This window comes from Bubalus bubalis, chromosome 14 (genome assembly GCF_019923935.1).
Source record: "Bubalus bubalis isolate 160015118507 breed Murrah chromosome 14, NDDB_SH_1, whole genome shotgun sequence".
NCBI classification, from domain to species: domain Eukaryota; kingdom Metazoa; phylum Chordata; class Mammalia; order Artiodactyla; family Bovidae; genus Bubalus; species Bubalus bubalis.
This window is the reverse complement of record NC_059170.1, coordinates 82,054,597-82,072,815: the sequence shown is the minus strand read 5'-3', so window position 1 is coordinate 82,072,815 and position 18,219 is coordinate 82,054,597. Positions and strand designations below refer to the sequence as shown.

At 40.1% G+C, this 18,219-nt stretch overlaps 1 protein-coding gene across 6 annotated transcripts in view; it reads left to right on the top strand.

The window, feature by feature from the left end:
- The window catches only part of PLCB1 (phospholipase C beta 1), an 849,858-nt gene that overhangs the window by 721,124 nt on the left and 110,515 nt on the right, over nt 1-18,219 (top strand). For all 6 annotated transcript variants that reach the window (XM_025264704.3, XM_025264705.3, XM_044928314.2 and 3 more), the window contains exon 27: nt 1,790-1,970. In XM_025264704.3, coding sequence (XP_025120489.1) covers nt 1,790-1,970 — 181 coding nt within the window. The remainder of the gene's footprint in view (nt 1-1,789; nt 1,971-18,219) is intronic.

Here is an 18,219-nt window from a genome sequence, read left to right as displayed (position 1 = left end):
ATCAGGGAAGCTCAGGGAATTAATACATATTAATATGTAATGGGCTTGTTCTTTTCAAATGAATTAATAACTACATTTGAGATGTATTTTTTATTGCGGTAACATTGGTTTGTAAGTTTCGTGTGTGCAATATTAGATTAGATTAGTTTCTTATTCAAATACCCATCATCTCAACTGAGCTTTCACCTAATGCAAAGAGCAGATCACTCAGACAGTTTCCATCGGGCATTGTGTTGTTCCCAGAGCATAGACTGCAGTTTCTAGATGGCTGTCCTATAGTGAGCAGCACTGCTGCTCCCTTGTACTGTGTCCTCAGGAAAGCTGCCTCACTGAACCTCAGTTTCCTCAGATGCAAACTGGAGGTGGTTGTGCCTTCTAGTTGGCTTACTGTGAAAGCCAGAAGCCAAGCAGAACATCCCTGTTACCTGCTGAGTGGTCACGAAAGGTTAACCTGGTGCCTCTGCTGGGGTGGCTGTCACTCATTCAAGCATCACCTTTCTGTTCTGGCTGCACCAACTTCCTGCTACAGAAGATGACAAATGTATCTCATGTTCGTGCCAAGATGGAGGTCACCCCACCAACACTCTGATGCTGATAAATAGACTTATATTCGTGCAGAATAGAGGGCCACTTCAGTGCTGCCATGCGATACTGATGTTTAGATCTTTGAGGGAATCCTGAATGCCTTATTGGACAAATTAGGATCTTAACACTAGCTTCAACCAACTGCTTATCCATATGGCACTATTGTGTTGGCCTAATTCAAAGAGAAAGCAAGAGGAATCAGTACCAGCTGATCCAAGAAACCTCTTCCACTTGGTCACAAGTGAAACCACAGAGACAGAATCTGATGTTCTGGGTGGTTCTTCCTGCAGAGGTTTCTATGTAAATGAAAAGAACAGACCTGCTCTTAGTACTGTTTCCAACACCGCCTCTCTTTCTATTTGACCTAAAGAAGTAAGAGCACAAAATTTGAAGGAACCACACTATATACTTTAGCACAATAATAAGTTAGTGAGAATTGCTTTGTTTTGTTTCAACATTAGTCCTAAGTTTCTAAATATCTGTGTAATTCTCTATAAATAACTCAAAGGAACTCCCCTTGCACAGAGTGAGCTCTTGACAAATATATTATACTGAACTCAATTCATCTTCCTTTCTCTTGGAACCAAAGTGCTATTTGGGTGGAGATATCAATGAAGTTGATTCAGCTCCCAGAGAAAACAATGTTAATGACAAATCTTTGCTATTAAAAGATGTCAAGAAACAGAACATGTCAGGTGGGAGTGTTGCCGTGCTGTCTGCCTATGCTCTCTGTTGTCAATCTGCATCATCTGGAAGCAAAATTCAGCACCTTTTTAACTTCCCCTACAGCATTATCAATGCTGTATGGGAGAAATGTATAGGAAATGCATAGAAGAGATGTAGCTGGGAATTGTGTTATACATCCTATGTTAAAAAAACAAAAGCCTCAAAAAGTCCTTATTAGACATTGTTTTTCCCAAGGAGGTTTATCCTCTTCAGCACCATCGTGAGGAACCCTAGATACCTGGTTTTCCTTTTCAGCCCCTACCTCTTTGTAGAGCAACACAAATTTCATCCACTTTCCTTGTTTGAAGACCTTCTCTTGCTAAGCTTGTCCTTGAGGTATCAGCCTCTGTCTCAAGTGGTTTATTGACTATTTATTTCCAAACACATTCCTCTCTCTAGGAAGGACTTTGGTGAGCAGCCCTCTCTCTACCTTGCTCTGAACTGCGCATTTTGTGAGCCGAGCTCTTTGTCTCTGCAGATCAGAACCCAGTAGCCCTGACCACGTCTCATCAACAATTGAGCAAGACCTTGCTGCCCTGGATGCCGAAATGACCCAAAAGTTAGTAGATCTGAAGGACAAACAACAGCAGCAGCTGCTTAATCTTCGACAAGAGCAATACTATAGCGAAAAATACCAGAAGCGAGAACACATTAAACTGGTAAGCCTTAAAAATGTGATTTATGTGTCTATACCCAAACCTTTTTCTCTATAAAGAATATTGTTAAAATTAACTTATTTTAATTGAAGGAATAATTACTTTACAATATTGTGATGGTTTTCACCATACATGGATTGGCCATAGGTATACACGTTTGATGTATTTGGATAATATAACAGGAGACAGCAGCAAGTTTGGCTGGCACTTTCATTTTGTTTCCTTATTGAATAATCTTATTTTGTTACCAGGTTATAGAGAGAGGTAAGATGCATTTCTCAGATCCATATTGTGACATGTGATTTAACACATGCTTGACATAAAAGCATGATCAAAACTCAGGAGCTGGATTTTAAAAAGCAACAAAGACATCATTTCTTAGAAATGGAAATTACATGAGACAAATAGCATCCACCATACTAATATTTTGTAAATTCCATTATTCTAACATCTTTTCTGAACTCCTCTCTATTCTCCAATGAGGCTATGTTTTATTTTTATTTTCACTAATTCATTTCTTGGTTATAATCATTTGGGGGGATATTTTGAAAATCTTACAAGGAATTGGAAAACAGTTATATTTAAGAAAATTAAGAACATACTGCAAATAAAGGTTCACTTTTTATGCAGTAGTGTAGCTTTGCAGTGGTATAAAAAGAGCAGAAAAGTTTATACAATCCACTTGCCTAGATTTAGAAAAGACAATATTTAAGTGGTAAGTATGGAATGTTGTCCACTCAGTTTCTAAGGCTCCCTATGAAAGGAAATGCCACCATTTCCATGAATGATCAGTTTTGTCCTCCAAAACGTTTTCTCAGTAATTGTGACACTCCATTTTTTTCTTTAATGAAAGTGAAGTGTTAGTTGCTCGGTTGTGTCCGACTCTTTGCAACCCTGTTGACTGTAGCCTGCCAGGCTCCTGTGTCCATGGAATAATGGACAAGAACAGTGGAGTGGGTTGCCATTTCTTTCTCCAGGGGATCTTCTCAACCCAGGGACGGAATCTGGGTCTCCAGCATTGTGGGCAGATTCTTTACCATCTGAGCCACCAGGGAAGCCCTTTATTGAAATATAGTTGATTTATGATATTGTATTAATTTCTGCTGTACAGCAAAGTGATTCCATTATATATCAGTTCAGTTCAGTTGCTCAGTTGTGTTTGACTCTTTGCGACCCCATGGACTGTAGCATGCCAGGCTTCCCTGTCCATCACCAACTCCTAGAGCTTGCTCAAACTCATGTCCATCAAGTCGGTGATGCCATCCAACCATCTCATCCTCTGTCATCCCCTTCTCCTGCCTTCAATCTTTCCCAGCATCAAGGTCTTTTCAAATGAGTCAGTTCTGCACATCGGGTGGCGAAAGTATTAGAGTTTCAGCATCAGTCCTTCCAGTGAATATTTAGGACTGATTTCCTTTAGAATTGAATGGTTTGATCTCCTTGCAGTCCAAGGGACTCTCAAGAGTCTTCTCCAACACCACAGTTCAAAAGCATCAACTATATATATACATACATGTTTTAAAAAGTCTTTTTCATTATGGCCTATCACAGGGTGTTAAATATAGTTTCCTGTGCTCTACAGTAGGACTTTGTCGCTTATCATCCTCTACATAATACTGTGCATTACTAATTCTAAACTCACAATGTGTCCCTCTCCCACCTCTTCTTGGCAAACACAAGTCTATTCTCTGTGTCTGTGAGTCTGATTCCTAGATAGGTTCATTTGTGTCATATTTTAGATTCCATATATCAGTGATATCAGATGGTATTTGTCTTTCTCTGACTTAACTTCATTTAGTATGATAATCTCTAAGTCAATCCATTTTGCTGTAAATGGCATTAATTCACTTCTTTATGGCTGAGTAACATTCCCTTGTATATGTGTACCACATCTTCTTTATCCATTCATCTGCAGTTGGACATTTAGGTTGCTTCCCTGTCTTGGCTATTGTCAATAGCCACCGTGCTGTGCTGTGCTCTGCTCAATCGTGTCCAGCTCTTTGCGACCCCCTGGAGTATAGACCACCAGACTCCTCTGCCCATGGAATTTTCCAGGCAAGAATATTGGACTTCCTACTCCATGGGGTCTTCCTGACTCAGGGATTGAACCCACGTCTCTTGTGTCTCCTGCATTGGCAGGCAGATTTCTTTACCACCACGCCATCTGAGAAGCCCCAGTAGCCAGTAGCCACTGGCTATGAACACATGGATGCATGTATTTTTTTGAATTATAGTTTTGTCCAGATATATGCCCAGGAGCGGTATTGCTGGATCAGGTGGCAAGTCTACTTTTACTTTTTTGAGCAACCGCCAGACAGTTTTCCATAGTGACTGCATCAACTTGCATTTCATTGCTGTTGATGGCTTGACACCTAATAGGGACATGATAAATGTTTGGTGACAGGTAAATTAAATGAATCAAGCAATAAAGTAGCCTTGAAAATAAGTTTATGCCAAAAACAAAACAAATGAGTAAGTGTAATAGAAATTAGTGTACCTAGGGTAAATGGATTCTAAGAGGTGTTTATATGATTTGTTCATTTCGTTGTTGGAGGCCTCTCCATGTAAGAGAATTCTGAAGCTTTCTCTGCTGGTAGGTGGTAAACAATGGATGGTTTCATCATGACTGTGTTAGATGGTTCAGGGTAATGCTCTTGTTCTAACACTGGTCTAGCTTGCAATGATAGGATGTGAAAGAGCAGGTCAAAACCACAAGAGGAGCTTGTCAAAAATCAGATTCCACTTGGTCAGTTAGTGTCAACCTGAGCAGGCATCAGAATCACCTGGAGGGTGGTTAACTCACAGATTGTTGGACCCTGTGCTGAACTGTCAGTTCAGCAAGCCTAGTGTGGGGCTGGCAGTTCTGACACTTCTGGTCCCAGGCCCCCTTTTGAGACCCACTGCTCTAAATCCAAACAGTGGGCTCAAGGATTTATGTTTAAAGCTTCACACGCTGTTGAGGGGCTGCCTTATTTTTGAACTATTGAAATAAGATCAAGCAGTGAAATTACAGTTGGGTAGAGGTCCGGTTTCCTATAAGCTAGAGATTGCCTTGCCAGACCTGAGAAAGTACAAGTGAATTTTAACAGGAGAGAATAGCTTTGGGAGCTACAGTCTACCACCATTGGTCTTCTCAGTCCCCCATATCTAGGACTCCAGAAATAATAACAATCATAAAAATTAAAGTAGCAACTGTGCATTGAACACTCCCCATGGGACCATAGTAAAGTAAAGTGAAGTGAAGTCGCTCAGTCGTGTCTGACTCTTTGCGACCCCGTGGACTGTAGCCCACCAGGCTCCTCTGTCCATGGGATTCTCCAGGCAAGAATACTGGAGTGGGTTGCCATTAACCATATGCTGTTCTAAATCATTTAGAGAAATTATCCAATTTAATCTTCAGAACACTACCAGTTGGTACTATTGTCAGCCCATTTTGCAGATTAAAAACTTAAGAGAAATGTAGTGACTTTCCCAAGTTTCCACGATGAACTAGTTAGTTTTTGAACCACAAAGACTTAAGCAATCCAGGCGTAATCATTTGGAGTTTCCTCAGAGCACCAGTCCACAGCAGGATCCTTTCCCCAAGGAAAGAAACATGGCTATTCAGAAGAGATATGGTGGAATGAGAGGGAATCCCAGGATTCATAGCAGATTCCTGAAATAAAAATTAGGGGTGTGAGTGGAAACAGAAACCCAAACATTCCAGAAAGGCCTCCTGGGGACAAGGAGACTTGAGTTTCAGAAATGAGGTGCAGAAATCCCAAGAAACAGCTACACGAGCTCAAAGTCCCAGGGGTAATTTTACGTGAGTGTTGACACCACATCAGATACTACTAGATGGGGCATAGAAAGCTGCTGGACAGACTTTTCTCTGAAGGAGAAGGTTGGCAGGGAGCCATAGAAGACCAAGCTGAACTTATAGGTGGGAAAACCCACCGGAAGGGCCCAGTGCAGGTGACAATCCCAGAACATGTGCTTCTGCCTCCTTCTCCCCAGGAAGGAATGAGTGAGTCCATAGTGAAAGCTTTAAAGGGTTTTCAGAAAAACAAATGCATATGTCCAAGCCAGTCTGCCCTTTCAGGCCGAATGTATGGAACCTACTTGAAATGCTGCCTCTTTCACCACTGTGATTGTGGATCTGGGGTTAGAGAATGCCCCAGTGCCTTTGAACACACTTGTGTGGGTGCTATTAAGAAGGCTCAGATCCAAATATCTTGGATTTAGAGCAACACAGAGTTTATTTTAAAGCCATTTCAGAGCATCCTCAATTTATATGACATGTCTTTATAGCTGACATGTGGATTAGAACTTTGTATCAACCCCATTTGTAATAACTAGAAATTGTTCTACCAGGAAGTATTTTGATTGAAAGACACCTGGAAGTGCCAATTCTATCTTTGGTTATGGTTCTGAATTAAAATTGTCCTTTTAGGCTAAATGAGCCAAATGGAAGTGTAATTAAACAGCAAGTAGGCCGCAGGTAAAAAGGAGTATTTGGGTGATGAGGAAATTAAGCAGAAGATATTTTATCTCCTAAAATTGCTTTGGGAATTAAATGCAAATGTAAACCCACAGTTCAAGGATTGAGAAAGAAACCACATCATCTATAAACTCCCTGCCAAATATTCATTACAACTTAATATCTGCCAAACCCTCTGATAGACACTGGAGATACAGAGGAGAAAGGCGTGATCAGCACACACGCAGGGAACGTGTACTCCAGTCATGACACCACATGAGAAATGAAACCACAGAGATACCAGCAAACGGATACAGAGACACAGGTGTGGGAACAATTTGCCTAACCATAAAAATAAACACCAAAAGAATATTTTTGAGGTGACTGTTCATGTTTTTGTAGGAGGCACACCAGGCTAGGTTGATACACTCTGTAGCTTCAAAGGACTTGTTCTACTGTCCAAATAAGAATCATTAGCCTTAAAATTCTATGTGCCAACAGCTCTGTAGTCCAATTACTCACAGTGCGATCCCCAAATCACCTGAAGCCATGCAGACATGCAGAGTCTCAGGTCCCACCCCAGGCCTGCTAAATCACAATTTGCATTTTGATAAGAAGCCCAGGTGACTTGCTATACTTTAAAGTTAGAGAAACAGGTTTTAGAGCCTTTGCTCAAAATGCATTTTAGAATAAGCATAAGGTTCTAGGTTGAGATAGAAAATATGTCTCTACTTCTCACACCTTGACCATCAAGCTGAATGGTTATCTCTTAGTCATAAAGGGGACAGATGTGATAGAAATCCCCTCTGTGATTTCCTGCCTGTGTTCATGATAGAAGCAAACACTTTCAGTTGGGCGTAAGTGAAAATAAAGATGTCAGTTCTCTGACCCCATTCAAGTGTTTGCACCCTCTGAAAAATTTTCATAAATATCTTGGGGGTTTGTGGAACCCAGTGAAGGCTCTGTGTTCAGGAAAGAACTCTTATGTTTGGGGAATCTGCTCTAACCTACCTGTTTTTCATCAGCTGCCATAGGATGACCCTGACAGCATTAGGATAAGGTCTTAGTTTTAAATGTGAGTTTGATAAGAGAAATTCTTAGGGCGTCCCTCTGAGGGTTCTTGATTACTTTCAGAATCAGCCCCAGCATCACATTCAAGGCACAATACCCACAGCTCAAGGAAAAGAGGTTTTACAGTGACATCCATGGGGTCGCTTCTCAGTTGCCACAGGGTTAGACCCACTGTTCTGTCTTCCCTCCTCTTTCTCCCTTTCAGGGGCATCCCCTCTCACAGCACCCTTCTGTTTACCCTCTGCAGAGGCTTAGTGTGCTTTCCTCCCTACCTTTCCTCCTCTTTCTCATACTCTGTATCCCAAGTGTTCCAAGCCGTTCATTTCTCCTTCCTTCACGTGGATCTCATGGCGGGGATTATTCTCATATACCCTCCTGTCCATCCTATCAGCAAGCAGTCTCAGGCCTCAAACCCACAGTAGCACCTGCTGAGTGTTCACTGAGTGCCCCAGTTCCCCGTCAACTCTGGGGAATGAAAGTTATGTTTCACAGTGAAAGCCCTGGGTGGATACTGACCAGCTGCTAACGGAACGGCCCATCAAGATGTAAGTGGTGATGAGTGGGGGTGTGGGGTCAAATACCGAGTAGCTATGTGACCACTCAGGGCTTCTGTTTTCTCATCTGTCCAGTGGAGATAAGAATAATCCTCACTTTATTGAACTCTAAGAAAAAATAGTGAGATAATGTACACAAATCACTGCTTTTAGTAAAAGCCACCCCCCCCTTTTTTTTTAACAATACATGGATTGGCTAGGAATGCTTGAATTCAAATATAAACTTGTATTGCAATTTTTGATGTCCTGTTACAGACTGAGGGAGCTCAGCATCTTCTTTTGTGATGATTTCTGTCAGCATCATTTGTTGCTGCAGCCTTTCTGGAAGCCAGTCTTGAGTTTCTGCTGTCTCTGGTTCTATGTGTGCCAGGGGTAACTTCAGTGTCAGGAAGTAACTACTCTACTGTGGCTGTGGTGTTGTGATCTGTCTTCTTCCAATATTCTGACTTTAATGTAGGTCATTTTTCTTGGGAAATAGATGATCTAGCTTTCCTGAAAACTTTACTTTCTCTACCAAAAAAGAAATGACAAATAAATAAAAGGCTTTAGTAGTGAAATAAAGAATGAAATAATTGTCAGAATGTGTTCTTATTTGTCAGTCTTCCTGATCATCATTGCATAATTCATTGAACTGATGTTGTTCTAGATTAGATAGATAGATAGATTGAGTGGGTGAGTGAGTGCGTGCTGAGAACACTGGAGTGGGTTGCCATGCCCTCCTCCAAGAGATCTTCCCAACCTAGGGATTGAACCTGAGTCTCTATGTCTCCTGCATTAGCAAGCAGGTTCTTTAACTCTAGTGCCACCTGCGAAGCTCAGATAGATAGATAGATATGGATAAATATATAGAAATGATATTTATTGTCATTTCTATTGATCTAATTATGATAAAAAATGAACATATTTCCCTGTGTGTATTGCCCATTTGTATTTCTTTTTTCTACAAACAATTTATATCCATTGCCTACTTTTCTGTTGGACTGTCTTATTCTTTTGACCTACAGAGTCTATGCTATGTCTTTTAATTTATTATTTTGGGAAGTTGGGCAAATTAGAGACTGTAAAATATGCTTATATAATCATATAAGCTATAGTTACTGAAGGCCTACCACAGCTCTTATACTGGTGGGGGGATTCCCATGGCCCCAGCCTAAATGTAGTCCCTACCCCTCAGGGGCTCACCATGGTTAAGAACACAGTTGCGAAGACAGACGAACCTTCTAGTAGTATGCCCATCCATATTCGTTAGCTTTGTTGCATAATAAACACCTCAAAACTTAAAACAACAACTATTTATTTAGTCCATGTTTCTTTGTGAAGCAATTTGAACTTGACTCTTCTGGAAGGATCTTCTACTTTTGGCTGAGCTCATTCATGTGTCTGTGGTTCAGTTGCCAGTTACCTAGAGGCTCTGCTCCTGAAGTTTGGCTGACTGTCAGCTGGTCCAGGCAGGTGACTGACACACATCTCTCATCATCCAGCAAGGCTAACCTGGGCTTCTCTGTATGGAAATTGGAAAGGATTCTAATTGAGAGCAAGCAGAAGGGGGCAAGTTCCTGACAGGTCTTATAACGTCTTCCTCCAAGCAAGTTGTAAGGTTCACCCAGATACAAGGGGTAGGGAAATAGACTATCTTTTTCAGGGGACCTGCAGCTCATTGCAAAGAGTGAATTCAGGGAATGGTGGAGAATTAGGGCCACTTTTCTTTGCAAAAATCAACACATAGCCCTCATAGTTTGGATGTGAGAGTCAATAAAATAATCCATGGAAAACCTAACACCGTGCCTAGAACATAGTCACCATTCTTTATCAAAGGACAGTTTGCACAAGATTTACAGTGAGAAGACATGGCTTCCATTTTTAGTTATGCAGCTTGAGCTAAATCATTTCACCATTTTAAGTGTCTGTATCCTTATTTCTAAAAGAAAAAGTTTGTACAAGAATAGTGGTTAAGTTTACCTCTGACTTCTAGTTTCCCTCTGACTTCTATAGACTTCAGAGATCATTCAACTCTCATATTTATTAAAATTATAATTAGGGATTTCAGTTTAAAGCAATAAGCAAATGTTGGTGTGTGTGTGTGTGCGCGCATGCACACTATGTCTTAGTGTATTTTTTTGTGTTAATTGATAACACATTGATTGATTGATAAGATGAAGGGGAAAAAGTCAGTAAACAGAACCCACCCCAAGGCAAAGAAAATAATAGTCTTGTCTTGTACCAACTTAAAGGAGCTTAGAGAACAGAAGAAATTTTGCTGAAAGGATAATTCCAAAATAGAATCCACAAGTCTGATAATTTAGTTTGTGCTCTCTGGAATTACAAGACTCATTGCACTCCATCTGGTAAGTGAGAGATGTTTGAAATGATGTATTTTGCATTAAGGAAAAAAGGAGCTAACATGCTGTGCTGTTTATCTTCATGGTCAGATCTTCTAGGTCTAGCTTTCAAATGGACTACTGAAATATTAAGGGCTTCCCAGGCAGTGCAGTGTTAAAGAATTCTCCTGATAATGCAGAAGACGCCAGAGACGTGGGTTCAACCCCTGGACCGGGAAGATGCCCTAGAGTAGGAAATGGCAACCCACTCCAGTATTCTTGCCTGAAAAATTCCACAGACAGAGGAGCCTGGCAGGCTACAGTCCATGGGGTCACAGAGTCAGATACAACCGAGGGACTGAATACACACATTGAAATATTAAGCCCTTGATTTATTGCATTATTTCAGTTATGATCCATAGGACAAGTCATGCTTCTTTTAGGCATGTCTCCTTTGCTAATTATTTGAAAACCTCCAGTTTGAAAGGTTATTGCTGTTTTCCCACATCTGACTGATAAGCAATGTTTGTTTATTTCATTTATTCTAAATTAAATGGTCTTGACATCTTTCAGAATTGTGAAGCCTTATCCTAAAATTTTGGTGGTTTGGATTTTTGTTTCCAATTGGTTTAACCAGATGTAATGATTCCAACTGATTTGATCCTATGCAATCTTTTTCTTTCAATTAAATCAAAAATAGTTGTTTCACCAACTTTTCAAAACTCTTACAAGTAAGTTCATTAGTCTTTTACAATTACAAAGGGATAAGTGTTTGCTTGTTATAAATTTTTACTTAAAGCTATATATAAATTATTTTTAATGAAACTTTTATCATAACATAAATTCCCTTTATCATTAAAATAAATATTTCATGGCCATAAATATCTACTTTTATTATTTTAGGACATTTTAAAATCATCATTGAATTCTAAAAAAAATATTTATAATGATAGAATAACATAATTTTATAATTTATCAAAGGAATCTTAGAGATCATTTAGATGACATATTTTACTGATGAGGAAACAAGGCTCAAGAGTTAAGATAGCAAAATGTAAGCATCATCTACGGTGATAAAACATCTCAACTTCATTCAGAGTTTCATTTACCAAATTTCTTGATTTTTTTCTTTTTTTTTTCTTTTTTTAATTATTTATTTTAGTTGGAGGCTACTTACTTTACAATATTGTAGTGGTTTTTGCCATACATTGATATGAATCAGCCATGTGTGTACATGTGTTCCCCATCCTGAACCCCCCTCCAACTTCCCTCCCCATCCCATTGCTCTGGATCATCCCAGTGCACCAGCCCTGAGCACCCTGTCTCATGCATCAAAGCATTTCCAGTTGATAGCCTCATAAAAGAATACCAGAAATATCATTCAAGGGAGTATGCTACATTGACCCATTTACATTTCCCAGAAACTAAGAAACTGACATTTACTTTGGTATATTTCAAAAGTGAAAAATAATTTTAAATGTTATAGATTCATTAGGCCAACTTATTGACATTGATTAGGAGTTGCGATCAGATTTTCATTTTTTGCTTTGCCCAGCAAGTAAAAAAGGAAATTTCAAGGATTCTTTAAATCTTTAGATTCAAATGAGCAGCTCCAAATTCTGTTTAGCTATGGAAATATAAAATGAAATTAATTTCATAGGTATGACAGACTGCCTCAGAAATTATCAAGATGGTTGCTCATTTAGTCCAAGACTTTCTCCTCCTTTGGAGAAGAGAAGGGAGCTGGTGGGTGAAATGAGCTCCACCTGGACAGGACTTGTCCACCAGCTCCTAGTTGGAGCATCACACAGTATCCAGCACATCATAGGTGCTCAGAAAATATGAGTGGAATGAATAAATGAATATTTCTCAATTTGAAAAGCCAATTTACATCCCAGTATAAACATTCCCCTTGTTTTAAAATTATCAATAATGTGTTTAATACATAGATTGTTATTTAGTTTAGAAGCAACATAAATTAATTCTTCATAGAAAAAAAATTATGATGAGAGCTCAGAATGGATGCTTTGACTAGCACAAAAGAAAGTGCTCTCCAGGGAGGTCTGCTCAGCCTGGTCAGGAAGGGAGTTTGGGGGAGAATAGATACATGTGTATGTATGGCTGGGTCAGTCTGCCATGGCCTGAAGCTATCACAACATTGTTAGTCAGCTAGACTCCAATATAAAATAATAAAAGTTTCTAAAAAAGCAAGAGTAGGTGCTCTCTCTTCCAGCTGTGAGTGGAAGGAGAAGGGAAATGAGTTTGCCTGAAGGATGAACATTCTATTGGGCTTCCCAGATGGTGCAGTGGTAAAGAATCCACCTGTGATGCAAGAGACACAAGAGATGTGGGTTTGATCCCTAAGTTGGAAAAAAAAAAAGCCCTGGAGTAGGAAATGGCAAGCTGCTCAAGTATTCTTGCATTAAATTCCATGGACAGAGTAACCTGGTGGGCTGCAGTACGTGGGCCCCAAAGAGTTGGACAAAACTGAACGCAATCATGAACATTCTATAGTTGGCTCTTTGCCCACTTCCCCAAATTATCCTTCTTAGAAGAGTTTCCAAACATGGCAATTTCTGTCCACATACTTTTTTCTTTTAATCCCTTTCAAGTTAGAGTTAGGAATTATTATTCTCCTTGGAAACCATTCTTTCACCCTCAAATGACTAAACCAAGTGAAACTCAGCATGGAGCTGAGAATAAGCATGACATTATATTCCCCAAGGCTCTTCTTTTTCATTCCTTAGAAGGTTTGGAATACTTAACTAGGAGAGTTGTCATGAGTGGTAAATAAATAAGCAAAATGATTTAAATGTGTCTATTCCTTTGGGTCAGAAAAAAAATCATATTAAAAGTTAAAATTAAATGTTATTTACTGCATTTCAGTTTACCATGTACTCTCCTGATTTTTCTGCCCTAGGAATTCTAAACTAATCCTTTGTTCTTTTCTATCTTTGGTGAGTTTTCTGACTAATATATGATGTAACGGCTCTTTGAGTAGAGCCTGTCTGCTTAAAAATACATTGAAATGAGGGTACCCTTAGGTTAGTTAAAAAGCACTTCAATTATTGTGTGAAAAATCCTTCTGGGTTCAGTTTTCATGCCTCATGCAATAGAAATCTAGGCCTAATACTCAGAGTCCTTCATCTTATTTAGGGTTTAAGAGGTGAAATTTTTATGTGTTTATTTATTTTTGTCAAGATTCTCTCAGTTGCAAGTGTTGGAAACCTATATTGGACTTGGACAAGATGAGTATGTACTATAAAATTACACAGAGTAGATCACGTGAGAAAGGACTGACCTAAAAGGACTGACAAGGGAGGAGGGAAGGAGTGGACAGACACTTGCCAGAAATCACTTACAGCTCTTTCTATGTCTGTCTGCCTATCTACCTCTCTCTCTCCTGATTTTCTCTGTATATTAGTATTATTGTTGCTGTTGTTTAGTCACTCAGTTGTGTACAACTTTTTGTGACCCCCATGGACTGTAGCCCGCCAGGCTCCTCTCTTTATGGGATTTCCCTACAAGAATACTGGAGTGGGTTGCCCTTCCCTCTCCAGAGGGTCTTCCTGACCCATGGAACTAACTTGTCGCTCCTGCATTACAGGCAGATTCTTTACTGCTGAGCCACCAGGGAAGCCTGTATATTAGTATTATTCCTTTCCAAAACAGCACACAGGCTTCTCCTTACCAGAAAATATATGCATAGATGTAATCTCATTGCTAGTTTAATGTGAGTCCGACAATGTTGTGATTGTTGAGTCGCTCAGTCATGTCTAAACCTTTGTGACCCCATGGGCTGCAGCATGCCAGGCTTCCCTGTCTTTCACCAACTCCTGGAGCTTGCTTAAACTAATGGCCATTGAGTCAGTGATGCCATCCAACCATCTCATCCTCTGTCGTCCCCTTCTCCTCCCATCTTCAGTCTCTCCCAGCATCAGGGCCTTTTCTTATGAGTCGGCTCTTCACATCAGGTGACCAAAGTATTGGAGTTTCAGCTTCAGCATCAGTCCTTCCAATGAATATTCAGGATGTATTCCCTTTAGGATTGACTGGTTTGCTCTCCTTGCAGTCCAAGGGACTCTCAAGAGTCTTCTTCAAGACAACAGTTCAAAAGTATCATTTCTTCAGTGCTCAGCTTTCTTTATAGTCCAACTCTCACATCCGTACATGACTACTGGAAAACCAGTATTATTAACAAATTTATAATATTAATCACTCTGCCTCCTGGAATTTAAGTAGAAGAAGTTTAAATGAAAACAGTAAATGCTATAAGAGCAGAATTATAGTAAGAGTTTTTGGCAAAACTAATACAATATTGTAAAGTTTAAAAATAAAATAAAATTTTAAAAAAAGAGTTTTTAAAAACAGCTGGAAAAGGAAGAATGTTACAGGGAAGGGTCTGTAGTATGGGAGTGTTGGGGAGACACAGGGAAACTGGGCAGAGTGGAAGGACATTTGTCATATTAAACACAGATATCCTTTTTAAAACACATTTTTGGGATGCTAGGGAAATACTACTTTCATTAATTGCATACAAAAGCCACATTAAAAAAAACACATGCCTGGATTTCACAATAAGGCATTTGTTCCTAAAGGAACAAAGCTTAGCTTGTTAAATATCAAAATTATGTAGTTTTAAAAGTATTTTCAACAAGACAGACCATGGCTTGGACATGATGCACCAGAACTATCACCAAGGTCAGGGTCAGTACAGTTCAGTTCAGTCGCTCAGTCGTGCCCAACTCTTTGAGACCCCATGGACTGCAGCATGCCAGGCCTCCCTGTCCATTACCAACTCCAAGAGTTTACTCAAACTCATGTCCATAGAGTCAGTGATGCCATCCAACCATTTCATTCTCTGTCATCCCCTTTTCCTCCTGCCTAAAATCTTTCCCAGCATCAGGGTCTTTTCAAATGAGTCAGTTCTTTGCATCAGGTGGCCAAAATATTAGAGTTTCAGCTTCAGTATCAGTCCTTCCAATGAATATGCAGGACTGATTTCCTCTAGTATTGACTGGTTGGCTCTCCTTGTAGTCCAAGGGACTCTCAAGAGTCTTCTCCAACACCACAGCTCAAAAACATCAATTCTTCAGTGCTTAGCTTTCTTTGTAGCCCAACTCTTACATCCATACATGACTACTGGAAAAACCATAGCTTTGACTAGACAGAGCTTTGCTGGCAAAGCAATGTCTCTGCTTTTTAACTATGCTGTCTAGATTCGTTCTAAGTTTTTTTCCAAGGACCAAGCGTCTTTTAATTTCATGGCTGCAGTCACCATCTGCAGTGATTTTGGAGCTCAAAAATAAAGTCTGTCATTGTTTCCACTGTTTCCCCATCTATTTGCCATGAAGTGATGGGACCAGATGCCATGATCTTCGTTTTCTGAATGTTGAGTTTTAACCCAACTTTTTCATTCTCCTCTTTCACTTTCCTCAAGAGGCTCTTTAGTTCTTCTTCACATTCACATTCACCACCGCCATAAGGGTGGTGTCATCTGCATATCTGAGGTTATTGATATTTCTCCCGGCAATCTTGATTCCAGCTTGTGCTTCATCCAGCCCAGTGTTTCTCATGATGTACTCTGCATATAAGTTAAATAAGCAGGATGACAATATACAGCCTTGACATACTTCTTTTCCTATTTGGAACCAGTCTGTTGTTCCATGTCCAGTTCTAACTATTGCTTCCTGACCTACATACAAATTTCTCAACAGACAAGTCAGGTGTTCTGATGTTCCCATCTTTTTAAGAGTTTTTCAGTTTGTTGTGATCCACACAGTCAAAGTCTTTGGCATAGTCAATAAAGCTGAAATAGATGTTTTTTCTGGAACTCACTTGCTTTTTTGATGATTCAGTGGATGTTGGCAATTTGATCTCTGGTTCCTCTGCCTTTTCTAAATTCAGCTTGAACATCTGGAAGTTCACAGTTCATGTACTGTTGAAGCCTGGCTTGGAGAATTTTGAGCATTAATTTTCTAGTGTGTGAGACGAGTGCAGTTGTGCGGTAGTTTGAACAACCTTTGGCATTGCCTTTCTTTCGGAAAGACAGACTGAAAACCACAATCACAGAAAACTAACCAATATGATCACATGCACCACAGCCTTGTCTAACTCAATGAAATTCAATGAGCCATGCATTGTGGGACCACCCAAGATAGACGGGTCATGGTGGAGAGTTCTGACAAAATGCGGTCTACTGGAGAAGGGAATGGCAAACCACTTCAGTATTCTTGCCTTGAGAACCCCAGGAACAGTTCAGTTCAGTTCCATTCAGTCACTCAGTTGTGTCTGACTCTTTGCGACCCCATGAACCACAGCACGCCAGGCCTCTCTGTCCATCACCAACGGCCGAAGTCAACCAAAAGCCATGTCCATTGAGTCAGTGATGCCACCCAACCATCTCATCCTCTGTCATCTCCTTCTACGCCTGTCCTCAATCTTTCCCAGCATCAGGGTCTTTTCAAATGAGTCAGTTCTTCTCATAAGGTGGCCAAAGTATTGGAGTTTCAGCTTCAACATCAGTCCTTCCACTGAACACCCAGGACCGATCTCTTTTAGGATGGACTGATTGGATCTCCTTGCAGTCCAAGGGACTCTCAAGAGCCTTCTCCAACACCAGAGTTCAAAAGCATCAATTCTTTGGTGCACAGCTTTCTTTATAATCCAACTGTCACATCCATACATGACTACTGGAAAAACCATAACCTTGACTAGATGGACCTTTGTTGACAAAGTAATGTCTCTGCTTTTGAATATGCTGTTTATGTTGGTCATAACTTTCCTTCTAAGGAGTTAGCATCTTTTAATTTCATGGCTGCAATCACCATCTGCAGTGATATTGGAGCTCAAAAAAATAAAGTCAGCCACTGTTTCCCCATCTATTTGCCATGAAGTGATGGGACCGGATGCCATGATCTTAGTTTTCTGAATGTTGAGCTTTAAGCCAACTTTTTCCCTCTCCTCTTTCACTTTCATCAAGAGGCTCTTTAGTTTCTCTTTACTTTCTGCCATAAGGATAGTGTCATCTGCATATCTGAGGTTCTTGATATTTCTCCTGGCAATCTTGATTCCAGTTTGTGCTTCCTCCAGCCCAGCATTTCTCATGCTGTACTCTGCATATCAATTAAATAGCCAGAGTGACAATATACAGCCTTGACATACTCCTTATCCTGTTTGGAACCAGTCTGTTGTTCCATGTCCAGTTCTAACTGTTGCTTCCTGACCTGCATATAGGGTTCTCAAGAGGCAGGTCAGGTGGTCTGGTATTCCCATCTCCTTCAGAATTTTCCACAGTTTATTGTGATCCACACAGTCAAAGGCTTTGGCATAGTCAAAAAAACAGAAATAGATGTTTTCCTGGAACTCTGTTGCTTTTTCAATGATCCAGTAGATGTTGGCAATTTGATCTCTGGTCCCTCTGCCTTTTCCAAAACTAGCTTGAACATCTGGAAGTTCATGGTTCACATATTGCTGAAGCCTGGCTTGGAGAATTTTGAGTATTACTTTACTAGTGTGTGAGATGAGTGCAATTATGCGGTAGTTTGAACATTCTTTGCATTGCCTTTTTTGGGGATTGGAATGAAAACCGACCTTTTCCAGTCTTGTGGCCATTGCTGAGTTTTCCAAATTTGCTGGCATATTGAGTGCAGCACTTTCACAGCATCATCTTTTAGGATTTGAAATAAGTCAGCTGCAATCCCATCACCTCCACTAGCTTTGTTTGTAGTGATGCTTCCTATGCAGAATACATCATGTGAAATGCCGAGCCATATGAAACACAAACTGGAATCAAGATTGCTGGGAGAAATATCAGTAACTCCAGATATACAGATGACACCACCCTTATG